Genomic DNA, 13662 nt, shown 5'->3' on the forward strand with positions numbered 1-13662 from the left:
TGATACACTTAAAAGAACCAATAGAGAACTTATGAATGCAATACAGGAGTAGATCTTTTGAAGAAAACCTAAGAGAAAAGAATTTCCACGAATCACTGTGACTTGCATCCAGTTTGAACGAGTCTGCATCACAGGTTAAAAATAAAAATAGACAGAAATGTATTTTGGTCCCGCACCCAAGGGGTCTGGTAGCTTGTAAAACCATCATCGCCCATGAGCGGGAAGAGCTACACAGTAACATAGAAATTACTGCCGTTTTGCTACATGCACACACGTCAGGGCCAGGCACTGGGTCGTCTGCTGACAGCTACCAGACTGCAGACTCAGACCTGGGGCCCCGAGGCAGACGCAGCAAACGTGAACTGCGCAGCTCGCATCCAGGTCGTATGTGCCTTTTGTGGGCAAATGAATCAAAGCCTAAGATCCCTGCCAACTTCTCTCACTGCGTTTGGATGCTGTAGGTGATTGCTTACCAATGTGTACAGGCCCAGCCGTTACCACATGATGATGAAAGCCTGAATCTAAAGCAGGCTCTTGCCGGCAATTTCTAACGTCCCCAAGTGACAGAATAGAGCCCACAGACTAGGGCGCCCAGCCGCCGCCCCAGATCGGAGAAATGCCTGCACTCCTCTCACCGACAGCTCACTGTGGCAGCAGGCAGTCCTCCTGGGGTGCTCTCTCCGCAGCCCCACCCATGGTGTTCAAGATCGAGCGGTGGGTGAAAAGTGGCGCAGGAAGAGGGCCGTTCCAAGCGTGAACTGCCCCCCCCCCCCCCCGGCAGACTGGAGCGTGAGCAGCGGGCACGGGGCTCGAGAAGTGGGTCAGACCCTCCCGCGTGGACGCGCGAGAGAGGAAGGAAAACTGTCTCATTTCCTAGGTTGGCACAAACTAAAAAAGCAGAAGATTCACTGGGGAAAAGGAATATGAGTTGGGAAAATGACAAGTAATTATTGCTAAAGTGGAATTTTCTTATGCAATTTTATTTACACCATTTTGAAGAGCAACTGGATCATACTTAATTCATTGATTAAAATGGGAAAGGAACTCATGATTTTATGGTCCTCCAGGAAGATTAATGAAGTTCTAAGACCTCTGTGTGACCAGAGGGGAGGCAAAGTATGAACTGTGAACTAGGGACCCAACAAAGGGAAACACAGTCGTAGAAGGGCAAGAGATACCAAACATGCAGCCACATTCAATGTAAAAGTAATAGAAGATGCACTTTAAATTAAGAAGTCACGCACTGATGGATACCTTCTTTCCAGGGAAGTTTTCCTAATGTGTCACTCAGTTCATGGCCTGACTCTGTGACAGCCGGGATGCTAGTCTCCACCCTCTGGGGAAGCTGGACCAATGTGGGCACCTCTGGTACCCAGGCGTCAGGGACAGGGTGGGCAGGCCCTGGCTTTGCCCGCGGAGGAGACCAGCCATAGACGCTGACCCTGAGTGGTTGTCTGAGTGAAGGCCGGGCCGTAGGGAATTATCCTCAACCACGGAAGACACTGAAATAGTTCTAGTAACGAGAGGTAATAATGAACAATAACAGGTAAAGTGTATTTACAGAAGTAAAACAAGGGTAGCGAGAAATAACGAGGTCTTATTTTATTCTATCTTGCACTCCAGGTGAAAAAGCTGACGTTGCCGTCAGAAGCCACCACTGCTTACAGCCCGGTGAAGGGGCAGAGACGGAGCCTGGATGCAGTTGTCCACGCTGTCGGACTGCGAGTAGGTTTTAGAGTCGGGGAATCTGAAGGTTCCTGAGCCGGGAGGTAACAATTTCTCTCTGAGATGCCTCCTCGCTCTAAAGCGCTATGATTTTGTTATTTCATGGTTGCCACAAAGGAAAAAAAAAGATCCTTAGGAAGACAGTGCTGGCTGCCCAGCCTGTCACTATGGTCCTTATCTCACGGACTCCTGACCTGAGACCGGCAAGGAGAGGGACACTCTTATGCTCCCTGACAGATAAAGAAACTGAAGCTGGGAGTAGTGAGTAACTAACCCCCGGCCCAGGAGCCAGCACGCGGCAAAGGCAGATGGGGACAAAGCTCTTTCTGACTCGGAAACTGTGCCCTCTCTACGCTCCCCTCCCCCTCCCTCCGCCTCATCACCGCTGCAAAATGCCGGGGACTCCTCTGTCCTCACACACAGGCTCCCGGGGGCTGGTGAACGGAGCAGACCTGTTTGTTCTGGGGGTACGTACTCCCTGGTTACCCCCTTTCCGTCCCTTCAGCAATTCCAAGGCCACAGGAAAGTCCCTCTGGACGTCCCAGGCCACAGCAGGGCCTCCCTTGGTGCGGGCTGGCACATGCTACTGTCCCCACGCTGGGGTCTCTTTAGATCTGGTACAAAACGCAGGGGGAGGAAAGGCCGGGGCAGCGGGTCCCCGAAGAGCGAGGTGGGTCGGGGAGTCGGGAGACTTGGCCGTGTGGTCTGTGGCCATGGGGCCCTGCCGCCCTGTGCTCTCCCAGAAGGGGAAGTGAGAGCCCCCCTCGGGGCGCCGTGAGGGACAGGGAAAGGTATATAGGACATGAAAAACCATGGTAAGCTAGAGTGTCAGGTAAGTGGTAATTTAATTTCCTGTACTTCAAAGGTCTCTGTTTCTGAATGTCCCTCTCCATGGGGTGACACCAGAAACTTAAAGTCAACTGCTTTCACGGAACTACTAGAAGCTGATTTAGAAAAAAATCCCTAGTGAGAGGTACGAAGCATACAGACGGCCCCCCCACCCCCCAGCATCCTGAGGGACAAATGCTATCGATTGGTGACGGGCTGCTGTGTGTCCCTCCAGCTGTGCTCACAAAGAGCGCGGAGGGCTTCCTACGTCACATTTCCTGCATCGTCAGTGGCAGGCTAGGCTGCTCCTTGGTTCTTTCCCGTTCCTGTCCAGCCTGACTGCAGAAATTAGGGAAACCCAGCTCCGCAGCAGCCGGATGCCTCACGCTGGCCGCACGGCCGGGGACACGGAGTGGAGCGGCCTCGGCTCTGCACGCAGGGCACAAGCCCGCGTCCGCGTCTCCCGACCCCTCCCCGTTCCTGTAGTCGCACGGAGAGGGGGCGTGTACAGAGGGGCCCCCACAACTGAGGAGCCCCTAAGAAAGTGCCCCCACAGCAGGGGACTTCTCCTGCATGGCAGGGCAGACTGTCCAGGATGGACAAATGTTAGGTGACCTAATGCTTCTTTCCTGCAACTCAAAGCGCTGTAGGTGTGGAAATATCACCGTTGACTTTTAGGAGACATTACAGGGCCGCGTCCTGGTGTTCCGTCCTCCCCAAGCACAGGAAGAAGAACTGATCGGCAGGCGACGTTCAATTATCGCCCGGCATTTCTCCGTCCCTGCCTCCCTCCTTCTCTCAGTCCTCCCTCCCTTCCCTCCATCTTCCCCGCTTCCCACCCTCTCTCCTCCTCTCCTCCCCTCCCTATTTTGTCCCTTTCTTCCCCTCAGCCTCCTTTTCCTCCCTCCGCTTCGCAGCCTGCCTCCTGCTCTTCCTGCCTTCGCTTCAGTGACCGTGGGTGAGCCTCTGGCCTGGCCCCGTGCTGGGCACTGAGGTCACAGTGGCAGGGGGTCGATCCTGCGTCCACCTCCCGGGGGCCGTTTCCCCTCCCAGCCTCCTTTGTGTGGCTTCCCCCGCCACCCCGACCCGCACGCGGCACCACCGCCACACCCGGGGTCCCAAAGCCGCCCTGGCCGCTACTCACAGCGATGGAAAACCGCTGGATGTTCTCGTCCTCGCAGTCTTGGATGACCTGACCCAGGAGGTGGTTGTCATGAGACTCTCCGTCCGTCACAATGACCATGACCTTCTTCACCCCCCTGCGGGCGCCCCGGGCTTCAGTGAAAGCCTCTTGCCTGAAAGGGTCACAGACAAAAAGAAGCAAATAAGACACCGCCCCAGGGAGAGGCAGGGCGGGGAACAAAAGGGAAACACAGAGCTGGGGAGCCCTGGGCTTTCCCTCCAAGATCAACACTGACGCCCCCTGTTCAGGCTGGGAGGCGCGATGACCACTCTCTGGCCTAGTGTTAGATTTCTTCCAGATGCTGGGGAGCTCCGCATGTGCCCGTCAGCATACCCCCCAGGTGCAGAAGGCAGCAGAGTTTCATTCCTTGGCCACTTCAAAGGGGGGGTGTGACGGGAGCGACCCCAGACTTAGAGGAGGTCAGGCCTTAGGCGCTCTCCCAGCCGCGCCCCGCTCTGCACACGCTCCTTCTCTTCCCGGACAGGCTCGCTCCTCTGCCTCGGGCCACAGATTTTGCTTCAGTCCCCACCCCCCTGTCCACCCACACACACCCCTACTCTGACAGCCGCTTGGGGACGCACTGACTGGGAGGGGAGAGGGGAGATAGAAGAGTATTTGTGCGGCTGTGCCTGTGGAAGGTGCTCCTGGGAGTGGGGGGAGGGAGTCGGGTGTAGGAATAGAGGCTGCAGCAGTGATGCTCTGGGTCAGCGGCAGGAGAGGGCCGGGGAGCAGTGAAAGATTGGGCCTGCACTAGGGGAGGGCACAGGCTACTGGGGCGGGCAGGAAAAGGTGGCCGGACAGAAAGGGACATGTTTGCTCCATGTCTTCTGCACACACACACACACACACTTCTCCTTCCTCGATTACTGTCTTATATTCAAGTCATCTTCCTCTCTGTGGTCTCGGAAGAAGAGTACATGACTTAGGACTGAGATAATACAAGGGTTCTTGTATACTCTTTTTCATATTTTGGTATAACATGCAGCAATCATCGTACTGAAATATTTTACCCTGGCCCTGAGGAAAAACAGCCCCCGTGTGGGCCATGGCGCATGAATGTCTCTCCTAAGCTAACGTGCCCAGCGGTTTGCACAATGCACACCGCTGACCGCAGACACACAGTAAATGCACACGCGCGGTGTTTTCTGAGTGGGGAGGGGGTCTGGGCGTGTGAGCCAAGGGATGCCACGTGGGGTCCTTTCTCCTTTCAAGGGGCTTACACAAGGATAATGAGGTAGCAACATCTGCTTCTGTTTGATGCATCCGTGGTATTTTGTTATTCCTTTCCTACATTTTAATTTTTTTCCTAAACTTTTCAAAAGAAAAATATGAGAAAAATACTGATCACTGCGGAGTGTGTCTCTGCCCTCTACATGTCCAAGGAGACTTTCTAATGTCTTTACACGCACAAGCAAAGGAGAACCATGTTAAAGGCCAGTATTGAAATGAAATTCGAAATACAGGTCATGAAATTCAGTCCTTTTTACAGTTCTAATTCCTTAGAGGATCACCAAAACCTCTGAGTTCTCTGGCAGATCAAGGCCACAACTGAACAAACATCAGCGGGGGGAGATGATGAAAGGACCTTCCTTCAGGAAAACCTGGCCGCTCCAAAACCACCGCGCGCTCTCTGTGACGGAGGAGTGGCCGCGGGCTGGCTCCTGAATGTGCCCTTTCTGTTTCAGATGACTTCTGCCAACGGCCACTGACCCCCAAATACCGCCATCCAGCCTTCTTTCTTTAAATTCAACACTGACCTCCCTGCAGGCTTTTAAACAGGACAACATCCCAGGGGAATTTCTTTCTTTGAGATAAGAGAATCAAGTTCTTGTGATTAAACATGTGGCCTTGCTGAAAAGAAAGCATATTTGGGACAGGGACCAGGGCGCACAAAGATACGCTGAACTGGGAGGCACTGAAAATAAAAAGAGTGTTTGATGCCGGCCCTGCCTAAAAGCCATAAACAGCAATTAAAACTGTGCTTCCACACGAAAGGCTAGTGAACAAGAAGGCTACAGATCCCTATCGTACGGAGTTTTATTCATCCACGAAGGCCGATGAACGCAGTCCTACAGTAGGCCCCCCACGAGGGACACAGGCAGACACCACAGAGGGACGTGGTATTTAGACTGGTATCTGTGCAGGAGCAGACGCAGCCAGAGCGTCTCTTCCGTGAGCTTCGAAGATGAATATTCATTCGTCAGTGGTTCACACACTGACACACACGGCTCCTGAGCGGCTCGGCGTTTTCAAAGAGCTCTCTGATTTACTCTGCGCGTGCGGTCACATGTGCTCAATGATTTGAGAGGCGCGTTCAGGACACCGAGACACGTGTACCCTGTGCATGCAAACCTGTGATCCTACGGGCAGGTAAATGCAAAATCACCCCCTCTGTTTGCGGTTATTTTCTCTCGGGCCCCATCTAACTAGAAGCACATGCTTTTCTAACATTTATGAGTCTGAAGCTGCACATGAAATTTAAAAATTCTGAATATCCAACCCATTCTTTGGAGGACCCACATTGCCTCTTTTAATCCCCTTACAATGCTGATCCTGTCAGGAGGGTGAAGGCCCAGGAGGGACGGTTAGCTCGAGGGTCAGGTGAGCGCCCACACACTGAGCCGCTCTGCAGAAGGACCCTGCACAGCCGTCAGACCACTTCCTAGACTCGCAGCGACCTGGGTACCATGAGTTTTTGTTCCGAAGCTCACGGGCTCTAACAGCGGCCAAGGGGGCGCGCAGCGAGAGGTAAGAGTTGAATGGGATGGGAGAGAATGCAGAGGAGAAAAGGCTCAGCACCGCCAGAGAAGACGGGGTTCTGCGGGCTCCTGCAGGGCATTCAGCCACAGGGTGGATGGTGTGCTCCGCAGGGAGGGGCCGGCTAAGGGGAGGGAGGGAGGGAGGGGACTGGGGGGGACTCGGGGGGACTGGGAGAGAGTAAGAAAGAAGAGTGAGCCTTACAAATGAAACCCTTTCTACTCCCTGCAGTCTTTACACCAAGAATTATTTCAAATAAGGCAAGATTGCATTTGGCCTTTTAAACGCTCCTGTCTGAGAGCTTCCAGAACCCCAGATCAGGTACAGTAAAGTCATAATAAGACATACGAGAATATAAATATATATTGAGTAGCAGTGGACGGACCATTTTTTTTAAAGATCAAGAATCCCAGTAGCTGAAAACAAAGAATGAAGGGGAAAGACAGTCACTCACTTCATGTCTTAGTACCCAAGAACATGGTACAGAAGAATACCATGGTTTTTGGTAGATTTTCCATCAATTAAACCCTTGGAATAAAAGGAAAGATACGAGGAGTGGTGAGATTGTACTATAGAAAATCTTGATTCTTTAACTAGTAGCAAATTGGCTGAATCGAGCTTTAAACAAGATGGCTTTCCATACTGCCAAGGTCAATGTTCAATCAGCGCCGCAAAGGACTAAATTGTGAACCGTTGTTTCTGTGCAGACTTTGACTTTGGTCAACTTTTTAAACAGGTACCTTGCTGTGTCGATTCCAAGGGCTGTCCTAGTCTGGCGGCCGCCTCTCTGGACTATTTTATTGGCAGCGACAAGCACTTCTTCCGTGGATGAGTAGGTGTTGAGGTTGAACTCGTGGGTCACGTTTTCTCCGTACTGTACAATTCCAACCTGAAACACCAAGCCACTGTGAGTTATTGATCTAGCAATACGCCCAGTTTCAATCTTGATCGGTTTAAACACATAGATCAGACGTGATCCATTTGAACCTTTCAGATGAGTTTACAAGTCTGTGAGAGCCCCAACCCTTCTGGTCGGACAGCAATGATGCCGCTTGTGGACAGTCGTAGCCTGAAGAACAAGGGCTATTACTAAACTACTCGAAGGACTGGTTTATCCTGACGCTGTGGCCGCGGCAGGCGGACCCCAGGGACAGTCTCTGCCTCTGTTTCCACAGAGCTTCTAAACCGGAAGACAGAGCTCGAACACAGGAGTGTTCAAATACGTGGGAACGCTGTTATCAGCATGCACAATGTAGGGCCCTAATTTAAAATGGGGGCTCGGCGAAGGACTCGCAGAGGTGATATTGCCTGGAGACCTTAATCGGTGCTCGGTGGGCAGAGGCCTGCCCTGGTGGTGGCTGAGGGGCAGGGTGGGGCCCACGGGCAGCGAGCCTGGACCGGGGGTGTGGGCAGGGCGGAGCCAGAGGAGGCAGGCTGAGCGGGCAGGGCTAGCAGGGAGGGCATGCCCCCGCTGCCCGCTCCATGGGGCTCGGCTGTGGCTTCGTCTCACTCAGATCAGCCCTCCTCCCACCCCCTTTTCTTGTCCTGGCTTCCTTCTCCTACTGCCTCCTCCTTTCTTTCCCCTTCCCCACAGATTGGATAACACAGGCAGAGCCGCCAGAGAGTCAAACGATTTCCCTTGATCCATAGTCCTCTCGCCGCCCCAGAGATGCCCGTTTTTCTTACTCCTTTTTCACACCCTCCTTTCAAGGCTGATGTGGAGTAATAAACCGTTATCGTTAAGGGGAATCATGCAGGGTTAACGCTGTCTTTGTGTATATAAATGTTCAGTGTGAACAAAAGTGAAAGGGTTTTGTTACTTAGATAATCATTGTGCCTCATTCGGGCACCGAGGTAAATACAGGCTGCTGTGGAAGTTAATGACCCACCCATCCGGGACACTGCACAGAGCTGGTTTTGTTTCTATTTCCCTTGGTTTTTCTTTGATCAAGCAGGAGGTTAGAGCCTTGAAAACGGTCATTCTTGTCATTGCTCTTGGACTTCCTACTGCCTGAGTGAGTCTCCTGAGCAGTCTGGTGTCTCCTTTCCTCGACTTCCTTGGCTCCCGTGGTCTCTTCCTCCGGCTCACCTGTGTTAACCACTCCCAAGGTCGGGTCACTGACCTTGTCATCTGGAAAAACTGCTGCACCTCAATCTCAATTTCAAGTGTTCTCCTCTCTGACCATGAACTTCAGCTTATTTACCTGGCATGTCTCTTCCATTCCTTGACCATGCCAAGACTTCCGGTTTATCTGCAGCTCCTACCGTTTTTTATAACCCAACCCAGAAGCCAGGGTCCGTCACCATAATCATTCCCTTGCAGATGCTTAACTCCTTTAACCTTGTTTTCCCTCCATTAACTCACCTGGTTGAGCATGCTCCGGAGGCCCAATGTTCTAGACACACACCCCACCACCGGTAGCCCGGCCTCCCTTTAAAGTCAGGTCCATGAACTTCAAAGCGAGCACGCCCTATAGTGCTACGACTTCGTTCTCACGCACTGAGTCCAGTGAAATGCTCGTCCTAAGCTGTCACCTCCTCGGGAAAAAGCCAGTGTGACACACGCGGGCAGGTCACGTGTGAAGAGGCGGGAGTCACGCCAACTCAGCAAGCCTGCCTTGCACCATATGTTTCCACTGCCAACACTTTCTGTATCTTCTAGAACCTGCCATGGATTATTAGATTATCTGGACAAATTATCTTCACACCAGGAATAGCAAAAAAAATGTAACCCCTTGATAAGTCAGTGGCCAGTGATTACATCTCATCTCATCTGCCTGTTATCTGTCCACCTGCCCAGTCACCATCCATCCATCCAACACTCATCTCACTTCCAGAAGCTTCCTTTTTATAAATATTAAGATGAAGGGGAAGTTACAACGGCCCTTTCCCTCACCCTTCTCCAGACTTTGCTCCTACCATGTCTCCCCGAGACTGTTTCCAGATGAACGTCCTTGGGCTGCTAGAGCTGCTCTGCCTCAGAGGTTCAAACAGACAGGAATGGCCGGAAGTTTCCCCCTCCTCGGCCCCGGCCCCACCTCCTGGCGATGCCCAGCACCCCTTCCCGACCAGGCCGAGCCTGGGCTTTACCTGCAACCACACTGTCTTGTCCCCTGTTGCCACCTGTGCGGCGGCCCCAGACCCCTTACTGTTTTCTCGTAGAGGCACTTCCGCATCAAGTCGCCATCACTAGGCACCTTCTCCAGGGTTTGCTTCTAGGGAACCGGCCCTCAGGCAGCGGCTGGCTATCTCTGTCCCCGCCTTTCCCTTGTAGTCCGAGCTGGACGTCACTGCCTTGACCTTGGACCACGGCAGCGGCTGGTCTCCCCACCGCGGAGCGCTCTCCCTCCCTGGCCACGCTCCCTGAATCCCTCTACTTGGCAATGGTAGATTCACTGCCTTGAAATTCTGCTTTTATCATGTAACTCCATCGTTCGAAAATCGCTAATACCTCTCCATCGTCTACACCAATGACTATGAAAGATACTGTACTTTTAAAGAAAAACTTTATTCTAACTAGAAAATAGATCACACTTCATGCTGTCCCGTGCAATACTGGGCCCACTGGTTGAAATTCAGTGTTCTTCCCTGACTCTCAGTCACTCAGTAGCTGGGGCCTCCTTCTCTATCCGCCCTCACCTTCATGGGGAACTCTCTCTCCACCAAACGCCCTCCCTAACCCCGCCCACGCAGCAGGATTCCGCCCACTCGGTAAGGTCCTCACTGCACTTCCTCTGCAGAACGCGCACCACGCAGACGCCACTGTAGCCCGTGCCGATCTTCCTCCTGTCTGAGCTTGAAGCAGACCTGCCTGTCCTGCCCCTGTGGGTGCCGCATTCTTCCCACGCGTGTTACACGCAGACTTTATCACCCAACTGCACCGTAAGAACCAAAGAGGCAAAGAGCAGGGGCTGTGAATAGCTTTTGGTTCTCTTATCTCTCCCCACTGCTTCGCTTAGCTCACAGCTGACCTTCACGCATTCTTACCACATGACTGTGACATTTCACATCAGCAAGGAGGACATGAGAGAGCAAGGGAAGAATGATAAGCAGAAAGAGACACACAGCAGCGTGGGAAAGGTGAGGAGTGGGCCGTGGAAGCTCACATCTCAGGACAATGACATTTGGTGCCGGTCCCTGGCTGACACCCGACTGTAGGAACCGGACAGAGTAAGGCCTGCGGTGTCTTCCCCAGAAAAGGGCCCATTGGTTAATTTTGTCAGAGGACAATGGTCACAGGATAAAACGAACAGACATAAGGCTTTGCTGACTATTGGTGAAACCCAATTCGATACAAACAGCCTCAGTCCCGGCTTCGTGCATAATTTGAGGCACGTGAAATAGATTCGTATGAGCATCACGTGTGGATGTGCGTGTGCCACGGAATCAATCAGTGTGAGAATTAAGTAAAAAGATCCAAGGTGAGCCCCGTGGTGGACGCACATTGGGAGGAGGAAGGAGGACAGGGGACCACAGACACACCCACCGTCTCTCACTGGAAAGTCCGCGGAGGGAAGGCCCAGAGAAGGAACAGAGAGAGGGCTCTAAGCAGACGAGGAGAAATCAAAGCAGTCTCGAGCCTGGAAACTGTCAGGATGATGAGGAATTTAAGTCATTACAGAAATGAAGAAAAGCATCCCACAGGGGGCCCGAGTCGGGGGCTGCGAGGAGTCAGGGAGGCCGAGAGGTTCTAGCATTTGGCTGATGGAAGCCAGGGTGGCAGCTGAGAGAAGTGACTGGGTTACATGGGGCTTTTGTTTTTTAAGGGCAAATGGGAAGAGTAGCTGATGACATCAGTGGGAGAGGAGGCGAATATCCAGGAGCAACGGATTCAAAGGAGGTGACAGGCACAAGGAGAAGGAACAGTGACTTTTCAGAGACAAACGAAACGGAGACATTTACCTGGGAGATGCATTTGAACTTCCTGATTAGTAGAACAAAAACCAAGTATATAAATAATTACAACCGAGGGCCAGGGAGACTTCAGGGCTGATCCAGGCTAGACCACGAAGCAGGCGGGGCGTTCTGCTGTATGAACAAGAGGTCTGTATCACCCGACAGAACCTTCCGCGTGAACGTAAGGTGTATAACCCTTCCTCGGCTGACCCCCGAACTGATATGCCCTCCCCCCTCTGCCCAGGAGTACAGCATCTTTTGTACGTTACTAGGTGTGTTTGAAAAGAGTTCTGTGGGCGAATGATCCCGGAAGACACCAGGAACACAGAGTCAAACACACGTCTTCACAGAGGGAGCTTCCTTCTGTTCTCTGCCTCTTTTCCCCCCTCTGATATTTACATTAAGTAAAATATGCCACAGCTTTGAAATGGTGCAGAAGAGCAGGAATAGATCCCAACTGCTCTGCCCCAGATCAGAGGCAGATTCTTCTGAAAGTGTTCTCAGACTGCTCAGTACAGAACACGCATTGTGAATCATGAAATGGAAGATACATTTTATTCTTATTTAACAGAATATTTGTGTGTGTGTGGGAGGGACCTATTCCGCACCACACACAACATAGTTTGGAAAGCACTGCTTTACAATATTAAGAGTGACCTACTTGTAAAGATTAATTAATTATGCTTTTCATTCAGTGTCATGCAGTGCAGTTACCCAAGGATAAGACTTGACCTCATGTCTAAGTGGGAAGTTTTCTGGGAATCGAGAACAAAGTTTTAGTGGTTTTTTTTTTTATACTGCCCATGACACCTAGCATACCCTTAAATCAATAAAATGGTCCGTAAGTATCTGCTGAATTAAACTGAATTAATCTCCTAAACACCTTCATTTCTGGGGGATAGAGATGGAAGAGGACCTTGTGAGCGATCACCAGGAGGAAGGCTTTTCTGTTTTTCTGTCAGGGATCAAAAGTCACAACGGAACGACAAGGGAGGGTGAGGAGAGAATGTTTGTAAGCTATACGTAGCTGAGAGTTAGGAAGGGAGGGGACCGTCCACTCACCGAGCACTAGACCATGACCTTCTGCTGCTGGATCAGAGTCAGAGTCACGCCCTCAGAGCATTTCCGTGCCCAGCAAGCACTAAGTTCCTCCAGCATCTCCCTTTACCAAGCCAGTGGCTTCTCTAGGGGCGTAAAGACGGGGTAGAACCATGACGATTGTTAACCCGGCAAGAGCTCCAGGCTTGTGCCTGGCCAAGTCATATTTCCTTTCACCAAAACCAGGATGCAACGGGCCTGCCTCACCGCACGCTTCGAAGGGACTCGGGTGCCGGCGTGAGTGTGGCTCTAAGACAGGCCTGCCATCCAAGCTAACTGTCTGCGCAGACCATTCTGGGGCTCTTGGCTGACACCAGGCGTAACCTCTGTGACCATGGACGAGGGCACAGATGGGGCTGGTGCCCAGGCATATAAACTGAGTCCTCAGAAAGACAAAGAAACTCGACAGGCTACCAGCACAGGTCCTGGGAACGGGGCGCGTTAGCGGGCCTCCTGCTGGAAGGAAGACGTGCAGCAACGTGGATCCAGGCCCCAAAGGCAGGTCGCTTTCTGAGAGGGGACAAGACTTGGGGAGACGTCAGGACCACAGGTGAATGGGGCTGACGAGTGAACACCTGAGCAGAAGCGCCTGAAATGTCAAGGGGCGTCTTGGGGGGTCCCCACAAGCAAGTGCCTTCCAGCTCAATAACTTCATGAAACGGCGTGATGGCGGTCGTTACGCTAATGATTTTTAACACAAGAGAAAGGAAGACCTGCAGGGATTGGATTTTCCCAGCGTCAGTGGCGTGCCTCCTACGTGGCAGGCAGCACGCGAGGCCGAGCTGCACCCCACAGTGAGAGGACAGAGGCGCCAGCCGCCGTCGCGGGGTTCGCTCGTGCAGCCCATCTGGGGGCAGGAAGTGACACAGTGATGAGGGCAATTCGTGATGGGCGTGCAAATACTGTGGGAACCAGCGGGGGCAGGGGGAGCTTTGCGTGGGAAGGGCGGGTGGAATAATCATGGCAAGTGGCAGAAAGAGACACTGGGGCTGAGTCTAAGATGTTCCCAAAGCACGTAGGGCCTGGGACAGAGAAGGGCACAGGCGGTCACCTGAGCACCAACCAAGGTGTTTCAAGGAGGGCAGGGGGCGGAGGGAGGGGGCAGACAGCAGGGAGAGGTGGGCACGAAGGAGGCAGGAGGCAGTGGGACTGACTGGCACCAGGTGACAGATGCC

General features: G+C 52.6%; 1 protein-coding gene across 1 annotated transcript in view; it reads right to left on the reverse strand.

Moving 5' to 3' along the window:
* ITGA1 (integrin subunit alpha 1) overlaps positions 1 to 13662 on the reverse strand; it is a 141135-nt gene that overhangs the window by 46349 nt on the left and 81124 nt on the right. The window contains exons 7-8 of the mRNA XM_090276123.1: positions 7234 to 7382; positions 3698 to 3848 (exon numbers count right to left, since the gene is read on the reverse strand). Of these exons, the coding sequence (XP_090132249.1) occupies positions 3698 to 3848; positions 7234 to 7382 (300 nt within the window). The remainder of the gene's footprint in view (positions 1 to 3697; positions 3849 to 7233; positions 7383 to 13662) is intronic.

Source organism: Furipterus horrens, unplaced genomic scaffold (genome assembly GCF_987537825.1).
Source record: "Furipterus horrens unplaced genomic scaffold, mFurHor1.1.pri manual_scaffold_5, whole genome shotgun sequence".
Taxonomy (NCBI): Eukaryota; Metazoa; Chordata; class Mammalia; order Chiroptera; family Furipteridae; genus Furipterus; species Furipterus horrens.